Source organism: Chiloscyllium plagiosum, chromosome 9, assembly GCF_004010195.1.
Source record: "Chiloscyllium plagiosum isolate BGI_BamShark_2017 chromosome 9, ASM401019v2, whole genome shotgun sequence".
In the NCBI taxonomy this organism is placed as follows: Eukaryota; Metazoa; Chordata; class Chondrichthyes; order Orectolobiformes; family Hemiscylliidae; genus Chiloscyllium; species Chiloscyllium plagiosum.
Genome location: NC_057718.1, coordinates 56,587,220 through 56,602,890, shown reverse-complemented (window position 1 = coordinate 56,602,890; position 15,671 = coordinate 56,587,220). Strand labels below are relative to the sequence as shown.

At 39.0% G+C, this 15,671-nt stretch overlaps 1 protein-coding gene across 3 annotated transcripts in view; it reads left to right on the top strand.

Annotated features, from left to right (window-relative positions):
* Nucleotides 1-2,230: 2,230 nt before the first annotated feature.
* The window catches only part of LOC122552879 (ribosomal protein S6 kinase alpha-5-like), a 121,359-nt gene continuing 107,918 nt past the window's right edge, over nt 2,231-15,671 (top strand). The window contains exons 1-2 of one of the 3 annotated variants that reach the window (XM_043695997.1): nt 2,231-2,519; nt 2,938-3,004. In XM_043695997.1, coding sequence (XP_043551932.1) covers nt 2,965-3,004 — 40 coding nt within the window. In that variant the 5' untranslated portion in view covers nt 2,231-2,519; nt 2,938-2,964. Of the gene's footprint in view, nt 2,520-2,756; nt 3,005-15,671 lie in introns of all 3 variants that reach the window. The other 2 variants (XM_043695995.1, XM_043695994.1) reach the window with 2 other exon arrangements.

Genomic DNA, 15,671 nt, shown 5'->3' with positions numbered 1-15,671 from the left:
CAACAATTGAATTACTAAACACCACAAATAACACAGCGAGTACCTGATGTTTAAAAAAAAACATTTATTTCCATTTTAATTAATTTGAGTTCCGTGGACTGTGTTTTGTAATTCATGAAAGGAAATGTACAACTTTTCAGAAGGTGGCCTAACTTTACAGAGTATAAATAAAAAAACTGGACTACAAGCTTAAATATATCTTTCACATATAATGCCAAGTAATTGATATTGCTAAGTATATCATTGACACTAGAACTGTATAATTAGTCTCAATAAACAAGGTATTCTGGAAGTAGTATCTTATAATTTTATTATATTGACCATGAGTGTGATGCTCTTCCACAATGCAACCACAACAATAGATAAGTACATTTTTACTTTAATATGGTTGCTGTAATGCAAGCTTCTACAGGAGATAGCAACAACCAACTTTAAAGAAGATTGATAAACCTGAATATTACTTATGTGATAAACAAAACTCTCGGCACTTTTATAACAAGGCTATATGCTCTTGTTATAGAGGGAATGCAGGAAGATTTACTAGACTAATTCCTGGGATGGCAGGACTGAGGAGAAGTTAAATCAGTTAGGACTATATTTGCTGGAATTTAGAAGAAAGAGGAAAGGTTTGCATAGAAACCAATGAAATTCTATCAGGACTAGACTGGATATATGCAGGAAGAATGTTTCTAATGGCAAGGGAATCCAGAACCCAAGGGCCACAGTCGAAGGATAATGGGTACACATTTGGCACTGAAATGAGGAAAGATTTCTTCACTCAGAAAGTGGTGATCCTGTGGAATTTGCTACCACATAAAGAAGTTGTGACCAAAACATTGTATGATTAAAAGAGTTAGACATAGCACTTGGAGCTTAAGGAATCAAAGAATAGAGGGGTAAAGCAGAAACAGTCTATTGAGTTGGATAATCAGCCACGATCATAATGAATGGTGCAGCAGGCTGGAAAGCCCAAATGGCTCATTCCTGCTCCTATTTTCTATGTTTCCTAAAAGGATGTGTTCCTTTAAGCACACACGAAGAAGATGATGGGAAATCAAAGATACTATTTTCTCTAGTCATACTGCTAATGAAGCTGCAAATATAATCTCTTACAAGCAACTGAAAAGAAAAGCACAGGACTTGGATAGATAGAGAAATAAACAAAATATCTGCCATTGGGCAGATCACCACTACAATAGGAAAACAGCAGGGGAATTGGACTATTTGGGTAGTTTCACCGAAGAATTATAAAAGATTCCGTGATTCCAACTTTTTTTTCTGAACGAGTATTTGCATGAATGCATTATCTGGTCAAAAGGAGTAGCTCAGATAATGAATTACTTTTGAAATAAAGGTAATTGTTCGTATTTATGTAAATAATGCAGTGATTTGATCTATATTAATTTTGTTTGTGCCTTACTGTCTCACCCATTCTTGCTCAACTCCGATGTCTTCAATACTGTTGTCGACTTTATTTTTTTTTCTCTCTTCAACCTCTTTCGGTAACTCTGCTACTTTGGTAGCTCCATTCTTAACTGTCGTTTTCTCAAAGGGACATGGAAAGCATTACTGTGACGCCAGGAACACTTTTCATTTTGGAATTTTCTTTTAAGTAATTATTTTGCTTTAAAAAAACAGGGTTACAGTAAATGCAGGATGATGTCAAGATTTAAATGCACGATTTTTCTGAATTATTGCCAAATCAGGCGGATCACTGTCATTGGCAAATTCTTGTCATGCGGTGAATCAAAAACAATAAATAATAGAAATACAGCTAGAGTTCTATTTTTCAATCAGAAATGTGGCGGTATTTGTGTTGGTTAAACTCGTACTGAGATTCCTGAAACTGCGGTTCTTTTGATCACTGCACCAAAGGGACCATCTTGCGATTCCCGCTCGAGCTCTTTTTATAAGACTCGCTCGCGCGGTGACAGTTTACTCGCACCAGATGTTGACATTCCGATTTGGTAATGTGAATCAGAGAGTTAGAACTGGTCGCAGGGGGTTTTATGAAAGCAGAGAAATATATTAGTTATATACCTCATTTTCATTTTCAATTTATAAAAATAAATTAATTAGCTTACAACTAGTGTTTTATAATCCCCCCCCGAAATTTATTGGACTCTTCCTGTTAGGAAAATGAGAGAATAAGCTCGATCCGGGAAGATGGGGGTGGGGCTTTAGAGCCGCCACATCTGAGCATGCGTTCTTTGTGCAAAGCTTCTTGGGAGACATAGTGCCAAGGCTAGCGGTTCCCCAGGGACCAAAACACAGGGACCGTCGAGGGGAAACTACAAGTCCCAGGATGCAACAGATAAACAGTGTAGAAAGATAGCTGCTTTCGGGAAAAGAGAGAATGGGCAGACGGTAGTCGCCGGTTGTTTAGTGCAGTTTTCTTCTTATTTCTTTGTTTCTTTGACGAACTCGTGTTTTAACATTGAATTTAGACAGGTTTATGCTCAGCATGGGGGACATCTCCGGGGAAGGGAGCTGTACTATAAAACATGAACTGACAAGTGGTAAGAGTTTTAGAAAATATATTGTGTCCTTTGCGATTTAAAACTCCATACGCTTAACAAAATGTTGAGCGACCTTTCCTCTAAGTTCGAATGAATTTGCTTTGCGGAGTAAAATATTTTAAGTTAAAACTTATATTTATTAAGTCATTATTGGGATTGTACTGAATCCTTGTAGTGTTTGCTTTTTAAAATACATTCTTTGACGTTTAACCTGCTGTTCCTGTATTGACCTGTCAGCCGGCCGATTCAGTCTGTAAACAACAGAGTTTGTGTGGATCGACGAGTCTCGTAACTCGTTTGTTGCACAATTTAGTAGTAAGCTGAAAAAAAAAGAATCTCTGTTTACGTTGTTGCGAACACCAATGAGAGAGGGAGAGGGGAAAAAAAGGATCTTTGCCAATCGTTCTTTTGGCAGCAGGTGTATTGCAATGCATTCCAGAGTCAGATGACAGCAGACTACAACGAAAGGACTCCAAACAAATCATGTAAGTGCTTGTCAGAACGATTTATGCTTTATGATTCCCCCCAAAAAAAATCAGCAGAGCTTTAGGAAGATTGCCAACATTCTTTAACGGCAAGTATTTTTATTGGTTTAGTGCTTGCATATAAAACGTCAGCGAATTAAACCATATAGTTATATTGGATTCTGTCGCTGTACTTTTTTTTTCTATCAAGATCTGAAATATTTAAAGAATTGTGAAAGGAAACTTATGAATGTAGCGGAAACGTATTTCCATCTTGTATTAAAATTAAAAATATCACTTGACAAAGGTGATAAGGAAATAAAATAAGGAAACAGCGATTGGCTGATCACCAATTACTTTGCATATAAGTTATCTAAGTAAATGTACATAAGCTCCAACTGTTGTAAATATTTTGAGTTTCTGTTACAATTGCAATGACTGTAATAGTAAATATTAAATAACATCAGTGATGCACACTGTGCCTAAACATGGAATAACCATTCTTTGTACAATTTGTAACAATCTTAAATGCACTACTCACTATACTAAAAATATTCAAGCTTCATTCAACAGACATTTGAAAATATGTGTAAGTTTAAACCCTAGTCACGCACCATGGAAACAGACCAGTTAGTCCAACTAGTCCATGCTGACCATAATCCCAAACTAAGCCAGTCCCACCTGCCTGTGTTTGGTCCACATTCATCCAAATGTTTCCCATTCATGCATATGTCCAAATGTCTTTTAAGCATTGTAACTGTTTCTGCATCCACCACCTCCTCTGGAAGTTTGTTCCATACATGAACCACTCTCTGTTGCCCCTCCTGTCTTTTATTTTAAATCTTACTCCCTCACCTTAAACATACGTCCCCTAGTTTTGAAATCTCCCAACCTAGGGAAATGATATCTGCCATACACTCATCTCTGGAATATCTGGGCAATAAGACTACTGATGTCCAGCTTCAGCCTAATGACTACAGCTCCACCTTCAATACTATAATCCTAAACAAACTAATCTCCAAACTCTGAGACCTAAGTCTTTGCTCTGCTCTGTGCAGCTGGATTGTCGACTTCCTGACTCACAGACTGCAATCTGTGAGGATAAGCAACTGCATCTCCTACATGGCAATCTTCAACACTGGCACCCCACAAGGCTGTTTTATCAGTCCATTACTGGATTCCCTGTACGCTCATGACTTTGTGGCCAAATTTCATCCGAACATCATCAAGTTTGCTGACAACATCATTATTAGAGGCTGGCTTTCAAACAATGACTAGTCAGAATACAGGAAAGAGATAGCTTGCTTGGTGGTATGTTGTAAAGATAACAATCTCTCCCTCAATGTCAGCAAAACTAAACAGCTGATCATTGACTTCAGGAAGCAAGGAGGAGGGCATGTCCTTATCTATATCAATGGAGCTGAGGTGAAGATGGTCAATAGTGACAAGTTCCTAAGAGTACTGATCACAAACAATCTGTTCTGGACTATTCACTAAGGAAGTTTGGAGTTTCCGTAAAGACACTCTCCAATTTTTACAGATGCACCATCAAAAGCATTCTAGCTGGATGCATCAAGGCTTGGTATAGCAACTGCTCTGTCCAGGACCCTAAGAAACTATGGAGTTTTGAACACAACCCAGTCCATCACACAAGCTAACCTTCCATCCATTGACTCAAACTGCACTTCTAGCTGCCAGCTTCTTCCTTGCTGTTGTTAGACTTCTGAATGGACCTCTCCAATTTCAAATTTAATATTAATCTTGATTTTTGTGCACCTTCTTTACAGCCATAACTTTGTATTCCTTGCTCTGTTCTTTCAGACCTATGATCTTTGTATAGTATGCTCTGCTTGTACTGCATGCAAAACAAAAGATTTCATTGTACCTCAATACATGTAAATCAAATCAAAAACTCTGTAGGTTACAACTATGTGAAATGTAAATATCTGTAGATGACATTACATATTTATTATTTTAAACCATTGGTGATGCAATTCAAGGTGAAATGTTTCCAGTTATATATAATTCATTTTTTTGTAGTTCCTTCTTTTAATGGAATTTAAATAGGTCTGTCTGAATTCATTTGAACTGTACTTCCATAAGTGTTATTCAGTAAGAAATTTGTTCTTTAGCTCCACTTTTTAAAAACAATAACAACTACAAAATAAAAGTTGTAAAGATCAAACTTGGGATAATGTAGGTTTTACACCCAAATATCAGTATCAGTAATAATCCATTCTTTCTTTATATTGTGCATGTGAGATGGTCCATTGCGCGGGATTATTCTAATATTTATTGAGCACTTTTGTGTAGGATATCGTTTCTATTACTTTAGTTAGGAAAAACTTTTGGTGAATCTGAAATTGTGTCTCATATAATCTGAATTATTCCATGCAGTCTATTGACCAGTAATAACAATTACTGAATCTTTAAAGATATGGTTGTCTTGAATTACTTTGGACAGGTTAATGAGAACAAATGATTAATGCATGTACTATGATATAAACCTAAAATCTATAACATCAGAGATCATAGGTTAACAGCAAGCATATTAAACTAATTTTATGATGTGAGCTCAGTATAGAAAGAACTACAATGTAACTTCCTGCAGTTTGATTATTTTCACAAAAGAAGTAGAGTAATGTTTTCATTCAATATTTTTAGTTAACATAAGCACATTTTATTCTGGTTTCTTTAAACATATGAGACATAAGTTTGCTACTACAAATTTGAAACAAAAGTTACAGTACATCAATTTTTGTACTTTGATTTGTGCATCATAACTTTTGATAATTTCAAATGGGACAAAGATTGTGCTATTTCATGTTTGTTCTGTACTTAAAAAGGTCACACTCAAGAACATGAGCAGGAAAGGTTATATTATTGTGCTACAAATCAAAAGCCTGAAGTATGAACTCATGATAGTAATAGTAGCAACCACACTATTGTTCTTGAAAAGATTTTATGATTCAGCTTCTTTTTATGCGCTTCAGGGTACTCAGTTTACAATGTATAATGTACACTTTTCTTTTCTCACTCACTTTACCAAATGTTTTTCCCTATCCATGTAACTTGCAAATTAACCATAAAAACAATTACATGACTATTAATCAAGTTTGATCAGACACTAGGCATCTTCATATGTAGAAGTTTCCTGGTTTTGTTGATAAGTAGTCTGGTCAATAAAAGTGGAAACATATTTATGCTCTTTAAATTCTTATTGAATTCTTCGAGGAGGTGACCAAGCATGTGGATGAGGGAAGTTTGATCAGACACTAGGCATCTTCATATGTAGAAGTTTCCTGGTTTTGTTGATAAGTAGTCTGGTCAATAAAAGTGGAAATATATTTATGCTCTTTAAATCTGCACTTATTGCCCCAAGATCTAAAGAGTAATGTACTAATAAATATTGTCCAATTCTGGTCTGGTGCTTAATTTGGAAATTTTCATCACCAGATGTATATGTAAAGAATGATGTTGATGATTAGTTCTTCGGAAAACAAGCTAAAGTAATATCTTGTATAAATGGTTTCAATGAGAATTTAGGAAGCATGGTTAGTAAGTTTGCGGCTGACACCAAAATTGGTGATATAGTCTACAGTGAAGAAGGTTATATAGGATTACAAAGCAATTTTGATCAGTTGGGCCAATAGGCTGAGGAGTGGCAGATGATGTTTTAATTTGGATAAATGTGAGGTATTGCATTTTGCTAAAACAAACAAGGGCAGGATTATAACAGTTAATGTTACAGCCCTGGGTAGTGTTGTCGACCAGAGAGATCTAGGGGGTTCACGCACATAGTTCTTTGAAAGTTGTGTCACAGGTAGACAGGGTGGTTAAGAAGGCATTTAGCACACTTGCTTTCATTGCTCAGATCATTGAGTATAGGAGTTGGGTCGCCATGTTGGTGAGGCCACTTTTGGAGTACTGTGTCCAGTTCCGGTAGCCCTGCTATAAGAAGGATATTATTAAATTGGAGAGGGTTCAGAAAGATTTAGCAAGATGTTGTTGGGACTGGAAGATTTGAGTTTTATGGAGAGATTAGATAGGCTGGGACTATTTCCCCTAGAGCTTAGGAGGCAGAAGGGTGACGTTATAGAGGCTTATAAAATCATAAGGGGCATTGATTAGGTGAATAGCAAAGGTCTTTTCCCTATGATTGGGGCATTCAAAACTAGGAGGCATATTTTTAAGTTGTGAGGAGGAAGATTTAAAAGGGACCTGAAGGGCAACATTTTCCACTCTGGTGACTTGTATGTGGAATGAACTGTCAGAGGAAGTGATAAATGTTATTTCTGTACTTACATTGAAAAGACATTTGGATAGATACATAAATAGGAAAGGTTTGGTGGGATATGGGCAAAATGCAGGCAAGCAAGACAAATTTAGTTTGGGGAAACTTGGTTGGCATGGATGAGTTGGACTGAACGGTCTGTTTCTGTGCTGTATGACTCTATTTGAAGATTCAAAAGTCAACTATTGTATTTATTGTTGAGTATTTATTATATTTGTCAAATGGTCAATAAGTTCAGTAAATTGTGAGCAAGCAGGAAGAAAAATAGCAGGAAGTTTTGTCAAAACCTCACTGGTTCATTGTCCTTCATAAAAGGAAGCATCCTATCACCAATGTATGGTTTACCTCTGCCTCTTGGTGCTCTCTGAAGTTGCCAAACAAGCCACTTGCCTGTAAATAGGCACAGCAATTAAAATCAAAAATGACTGAGATATCACAGAAGAAAGAAATTTAGAACATCCTAGTCATTGCCTGAAAAATCCTCCTTACAAATCAGGGACTGGAGCACAAGATGGGAGAAGTGTACCACAGTCAAGTCAAGCACCTGCCTGATACTGAATACTTGGAAAGTCCAGCTTTCAAAATCAGAATTCTCTCAACTCATCCCTGGGAAGGCACTATTTAGCTGACAGAATAAGGGGAGCAATAGCAAAAATCAGATGCGGAAGTATTTCTCCCTGGACTGGAAATCTAGAACATGGGACAATAGATTTTTAATCATCCATTTTTCTCAAGTGGCTGTAAATGTCTAGAGTCGATTCCAAGGGGTGTTGATGCTCAGCCATTGAGTGTATTCAGGACAAAGTTGATAGATTTTTAATATTAAGGGAAATGACCATTGTGTACAAAGGTGGTATTGAGGTGAAGACTATCCATGATCTTGTTGAATGGCAGACTAGGCATAAAAGACCAATGACCTGTTTCTGTACCTACATCGGATGTTCTAATCCCACTTTGACAGCTGGGGAACTTAAAATTTCATTAAATAAATCTGGAATTTAAAACTAGTTTCAGTAATGGTAGCCATGAAAATATCTGGTTGAAAACATCCATTTGATTCAATAATGTCCATCTTAGGGAATGAAATCGATTGATTAGGCTACTGTTGGAATATTGCATGCAATTCTGGTCTCCTTCATATCGGAAAGATGTTGTGAAACTTGAAAGGGTTCAGAAAAAATTTACAAGGATGTTGCCAGGGTTGGAGGATTTGAGCTATAGGGAGAGGCTGAACAGGCTGGAGCTGTTTTCCTTGGAGCGTCTGAGGCTGAGGGATGACCTTATAGAGGTTTACAAAATTATGATGGGCAAGGATAGGGTAAATAGGCAAAGTCTTTTCCCTGGGGTCGGGCAGTCCAGAACTAGAGGGCATAGGTTTATGGTGAGAGGGGAAAGATATAAAAGAGACATAAGGGGCAACCTTTTCGCACAGAGAGTGGTACATGTATGGAATGGGCTGCCAGAGGAAGTGGTGGAGGATATGAATAGGAAGGGTTTGGAGGGATATGGGCCGTGTGCTGGCAGGTGAGACTAGATTTGGTTGGGATATCTGGTTGGCATGGACGGGTTGGACCGAAGGGTCTGTTTCCATGCTGTACGTCTCTATGACTCTATATCAAATAGAAATGTGATTTGATTCTTAATTCCTTTACAAAATCACAGGAAGCCATTCATTTGGACCAAACCAGTGCAAAAGAACCTCCTATTGCAGCATTTCAAGAAGTTGGCTCAGCACCACATTCTTGGGGCAGTTAAGGTCAAGCAGGTTCTACTTCCTACAAATGCATAACAGTCTGCATTGAGTGACTTTGCAATCACAGAAGCAGATGTCCTTATAGAGGCTGTCCTACTATGTCATTTTTTATTCATTCATGGGGATGTGGGTGTCTCTGGCTAGGCCAGCATTCATTGGTCATTCCTAATTGCCCACAGAACAATTGGGAACAACCACATTGTTATGGGTCAGGAGTCACATGTGGGTCAGACCAAGTAAGAATGGCACCATCTTTTCCTTCCCTAAAAGATATTAGTGAACCAGAAGGGTTTTTCTGATAATCATCAGTGGCTTCGTGGTCATCATTCAATTCTTAATTCCAGATGTTTTTCATATAATTCACATTCCACTATCTGTTGTGGTGGGATTCAAACCCATGTCCTCAGAGCATTACCTGAATCTCTAGATTACCAGTCCAGTGATAATACCACCAGGCCAAAATGGCTTTTCATATTCTGGAACTTATTAATGATATAACGTGAGGACCCTTTTTTTGGGCTGAACTAAAAATTGAGAAAATATTATTTTAAATCAAAGAAGCTGTGTAAGAAGATACTTGCTGGATACTTACTTTGTAAAAATAGCTTGCTGGAATACTTTGAGTTTTATTGACAATGTTACCTTACTTAAGCAATTGGATGCTATTCCAGGTAGAATGGCATCGCTAGTTGTGTTTAGTGTAATTTTGTCCAGAGACAGTTTATTGATTGCCTTTTAAATCAGGATCAGTTGTTGTGGGCTCAGGAGAGTTCAACAGTAACAGCCACTTGATTGATACCTGGGCAGATGGCTACAGCCTTGAGTGTGGACATTACAGCAGAAACACCCAGCTTGCAAAGAGAAATCATCTATCCTCGCTCCCTTCTGTGTGGCAGTAAAAATCCCTAGTACCTAACTACTGTCGCCCTCGCCTTTTCTTTGTATGTTTATTTCTCTCTGCAAAGCCTCTGATTCACCCTCCAAGGCACCGAAAGGGTGAATCTTTAACAGTGAATGGAAGACTGAGAATTGGTGTATCCACAACCAGGCATCATTAGCAAATAATTAGAATGAGTCAGAAGAAAAACGAAAGAAAATAACTGACTGATGTCTGTGTTCTGGACTGGTACCAGAATTGTGCTTCTCTGACCCTTTTTTGTACCCCCTTTCCACCCACAATGTGTACCTTGTCTCTTTGTCTGTTTGTATGTGTATGAAATTTTTTGGAAAGTGGTAGAGTTATAGATGAGCAATCCAATTTCCTTTCTTGCCATTTGTTTAAAAAGAAAACAGTTTATTAACAGGAATATAGTTTATTGTAAACCCACATTGCTCCGTGACACAGCAGTGAACCTGTACAGTTACTGCCTTTGCAGTTTGAATTCATGTATTGCGGGACATTGGATGTATCTGGGAAAATTTAACAGTGAAATCCACAACTAATCTTGGAGGAACCTGTTTGGGAGAGGTCACAGCACTGAAACAGATAAATGAATATTTTTTAAGTGTGGCCTTTCAGTAAGTCTGTAGTAGTGAGTAGAGTGAGTTCTTTCTTGATTTTATGTTTTACAGTGATATGTCTCTTGATTAAACTTAAAAATACAAGCCATAAGTATTAAGTTAGCCAGGAGCAGTGTTTTGTAGAGGAATAAGACGATGCTATTTTCTGGGTCTGTAGATTGAAAGGAGCAAAAATGGCCTTTAGTAGAGTGACGTGCTCTTTTTGTCAGATGTGGGAATTCAGGGAGAGCTTACCTGTTACTGAGGATTATATGTGCAATAAATGGTGTTGATCGCAAATCCTATCAGATCAAATGGATTGGGTGGAGAGACAGAGGCAATGAGGAATTTACAAGTGCAAGCAGATATGTTGGATGGCAGTTATTGGAAGGGAGAAAAGTTGCAGATACAGTCACATAGATGAGTGAACTCCAGGAAAGGTAAGCGAGATAGGCAGGTGGTGCAGGAGTCTTCTGTGGCTATCCCCATTTCAAACAAGTATTGGTCAGAGTATTGAGTTCAGGAGTTGGGAGGTCATGTTGCGGCTGTACAGGACATTAGTTAGGCCACTATTGGAATATTGCGTGCGATTCTGGTCTCCTTCCTATCGGAAAGATGTTGTGAAACTTGAAAGGGTTCAGAAAAGATTTACAAGGATGTTGCCAGGGTTGGAGGATTTGAGCTATAGGGAGAGGCTTAACAGGCTGGAGCTGTTTTCCCTCGAGCTTCGAAGGCTGAGAGGTGATCTTATAGAGGTTTACAAAATCATGTGGGGCATGGATATGGTAAATAGGCAAAGTCTTTTCCCTGGGGTCAGGGATACCAGAATTAGAGGGCATAGATTTAGGGTGAGAGGGGAAAGATATAAAAGAGACCTACGGGGCAGCATTTTCACACAGAGGGTGGTACGTGTGTGGAATGAGCTGCCAGAGGAAGTGGTGGAGCTGGTACAATTGCAACATTTAAGAGGCATTTGGCTGGGTATATGAATAGATAGAGTTTGGAGGGATATGGGCCGGGTCCTGACAGGTGGGACTAGATTGGGTTGGGATGGACGGGTTGGACCGAAGGGTCTGTTTCCATGTTGTACATCTCTCTGACTCTATAAGTATGCTGTTTTTGAAAACGTAGGGGGTGATGTATTCTAGGGGAATGTAGCAAGAACAGCCAAGTTTCTAGTATCAAGACTGGCTGTAATACAATGAGGGTTACGTTGGGTTCCAAGAGGTCAATTGTGTTAGGGTGCTCTCTAGTCCGAGGCACAGATAGACATTTCTGTGGTCAGCAGTGAAAAATCAGAATGTTGTGTTGCTTCCCTGGTGCCAGGATCAAGAATGTCTCAGAGGGTGCAGAAAGTTCTCAAGGGGAGAGGGCCCAGCAGGAGGTCATTGTACACATTAGAACTAATGACATAGGAAGGCAAAAGAATGGGATTCTAAAGGGAGAATACAGAGAGTTAGGCAGGAATTCAAAAAGGAGATCCTCGAGCACAGTGGTATCTGGATTATTTCCGGAGCTGGGAACTAGTGATGGCAGGAATAGGAGGATAAAGCAGATGAATGCATGGCTGAGGAGCTGGTGTATGGGAGACGGATTCACATTTTGGATCTTTGGAATCTCTTCTGGGGTAGAAGTGACCTGTACAAGGACGGATTGCACCTGAATTGGAAGGGGACTAATATACTGGCAGGGAGATTTGCTAGAGCTGCTCAAGAGGATTTAGACTATTAAGGTGCGGGGGTGGAACCCAGGGAGATAGTGAGGAAAGAGATCAATCTCAGACTGCTACAGTTGAGAAAAGAAGCAAGTCAAACAGTCAGGGCAGGCAGGGACAAAGCAGAGAAAAAGGTAGGACTGATAAATTAAACTGCATTTATTTCAATGCAAGAGGCCTAACAGGGAAGGCAGATGAACTCGGGGTGTGGTTAGGAACATGGGACTGGGATTTCATAGCAATTACAGAAACGTGGCTCATGAATGGACAGGACTGGCAGCTTAATGTTCCAGGATACAAATGCTACAGGAAGGACAGAAAGGGAGGCAAGAGAGGAGGGAGAGTGGCATTTTTGATAAGGGATAGCATCACAGCTGTAATGAGGGAGGATATTCCCAGAAATACATCCAGGCAAGGTATTTGGGTGGAACTGAGAAATAAGAAAGGGATGATCACCTTGTTGGAATTGTATTATAGACCCCGTAATAGTCAGAGGGAAATTGAGAAACAGATTTATAAGGACATCTTGGTTATCTGTAAGAATAATAGGGTGGTTATGATAGGGAGTTTTAACAAAAGGGTAACTAGGGAGAGAATAGGGCCCCTCCAAGATCAGCAAGATGGCCTTTGTGTGGAACTGCAGGAGATGGGGGAGATACTAAACACGTATTTTGGTTCAGTGTTTACTGTGAAAAAGGACATTGAAGATATAGAATGCGGGGAAATAGATGGTGACATCTTGAAAAATGACATATTACAGAGGAGAAAGTGCTGGATGTCTTGAAAGGCATAAAAGTGGACATATCCCCAGGACCTGATCAGGTGTACCCTAGAACCCTGTGGGAATGTAGGGAAGTCATTGCAGGGCCCCTTGCTGAGATATTTGTATCATCGATAGTCACAGGTGAGGTGCCCAAAGAATGGAGGTTGGCTGATATGGTGCCACTATTTAAGAAGGGTGGTAAGGACAAGCCAAGGAACTATAGACCAGTAAGCCTGATGTCGGTGGTGGGCAAGTTGTTGGAGGGAGTCCTGAGGGACAGGATGTAAGTGTATTTGGTAAGGCAAGGATGTTGCCAGGCTTGGAGGATTGAGCTATGGGGAGAGGCTGAACAGGCTGGGGCTGTTTTCCCTGGAGCGTCAGAAACGGAGGAGTGACCTTTATAGAGGTTTATAAAATCATGAGGGACATGGATAAGATAAATAGACAAAAGTCTCTTCCCTGGGATGGGGGAGTCCAGAACTAGAGGGCTTAGGTTTAGGGCGAGAGGGGAAAGATATAAAAGGGGCAACCGAAGGGGCAACCTTTTCACGCAGAGGGTGGAGCATGTATGGAATGAGGTGCCAGAGGAAGTGGTGGAGGCTAGTACAATTGCAACATTTAAGAGGCAACTGGATGGGTATATGAATAGGAAGGATTTGGAGGGATATGGGCCAGGTGCTGAGGGATATGGGCCAGGACTAGATTGGGTTGGGATATCTGGTCAGCATGGACGAGTTGGACTGAAGGGTCTGTTCCCGTGCTGTACATCTCTATGACTCTATCTAGTTTGCATATTCTTTTAACATGAATTAGACAATTGGGTAAAATTGTCAATTTGGTGATTTAATTAAATTCTGACATTTGTGATGACTCTGGGAATAGTGCACTGATTTCCAATGCAGTACCCTGGTGAATTGTGACAATAAATGATCAAATCTGCCAGCATCAATATATATCAAACCAATGGGGTGAAGAAGCCACGGAAGCCTTCAAGTCAGCCTAGAGATCGTTATATGAAAAATTGTTGTTAGCCTGATGTGCCAGTGTGTCCCTTTTTTTTTAAAGCTACAAAGTCTCAATGAACTGAGGTGAGTTCATTTGAATGTTTTTGCTATTCATGTTGGAGATCACAAACTGGTTCTGTGGAATTGCTATTTTAAGAATTTGAGCGCTTTGTTCCTGTTTTCCGTAAAAACAATTCTGTATACCTGCACTGCAAATGGCTTTGTTTGTTTATTTTCATTTGCACCTTTTTGGTGCATTTGCAAATGAAAGAATTTTTTTTGTTTGAGCTAAATCAATTTTGCATGATGTAATAGAGGTAACTCAAATGATGAAAATTGGTGATGGGGTAGATAGTACTACAAGGGAGGTCAATGAGACGTAAACAAGATTTAAGTTTGAGATTTAGGACCAAGGTTGGGAAACTTTTTTGATTTGAAGGGAAAAGAAATGAAAGCATTTGAGAGCAGCACAAACATATGGGAACAGGACTACTACTTATTTCAAACATAGCTACCAACATGGGCTGTTTGACTTGAACAGAATGTTCAATTCAACCAATCTGCTTTAGTTTCTACTCTATGTAACTTATTGAGTAGAATGCGATGAACAAACTTTGAATGTAGTAGGTGAAGTTTGTTTTTTGTGTTACGACACGGGGTAAGCCCCCCACCCCCATTGCTAATTTAAACTAGCAACATAGAAATGACTTAACCCATGCTGTAATGTGTTCAAATTCGAGAGGCCAACAACTATTTCAAAGGTCACTATTTAAAGTAAAAATTAACAACTTTTTTTAAAAGTGTAACAGAGAATAATTAACTAACAACTGTTTATAACTCCTTTCTATTTTTTACTTTCCCTTTTTATAATACTGGTCTGATTAAACACTTCCTCCACCCCCACCATTAAGGTTTCCCAAAGAATTCAAAGTTCAAAACCAACTAGCTGTCGAATCTTTTCTTTGTATCTTTTTCTGTCGTCTTCACTACTTCTTAGGGTTTCTGTTTCACAGGTCATTGGTAGAGATAGCTATTCTGTGGCAGTCTGCATATGTTGGTGGCTTGGCAATTCTTCCCCAATTGTTCAATTTTTCTCAAAGCATCAGATCATTTCATTGGTTTTAATATTGTCAAAATACCAAATTCAAACTTGATTGGAGTTTAGTATCTTGGGGCATAATTTAAACTGGCCAGATTTGAATTTGTTTTTGTCTCATTGTAACTCAGGTATTGCTACCTGCTGGACCAAATGTTACATTGTTATTGTAAATTCTGCAGCACACTGTGTGCTTGCTAAGTCCTTCAACTCTCTTTAAAGGTACAGTACGCCTCTATCATCTTAACATTTGTAAGCGCAAATACCCTAAGCCATTCCTATGGATGAGTCTGAATCTCAGAATTAAAATGTTTTATTTAAGTTATAGGTTCACAGCATGAGGGCTGAATTGCATCCAAAAAATTATAAACTGTAATCAGGGTAAGATTATGCAAACCAGATTCTGATTAGTGATGCTGGAAGAGCACAGCAGTTCAGGCAGCATCTGAGGAGCAGTAAAATCGATGTTTTGGGAAAAAGCCCTTCATCAGGAATACAGGCAGAGAGCCTGAAGGGTGGAGAGATAAGTGAGAGGAGGGTGGGGGTGGGGAGAAAGTAACATAG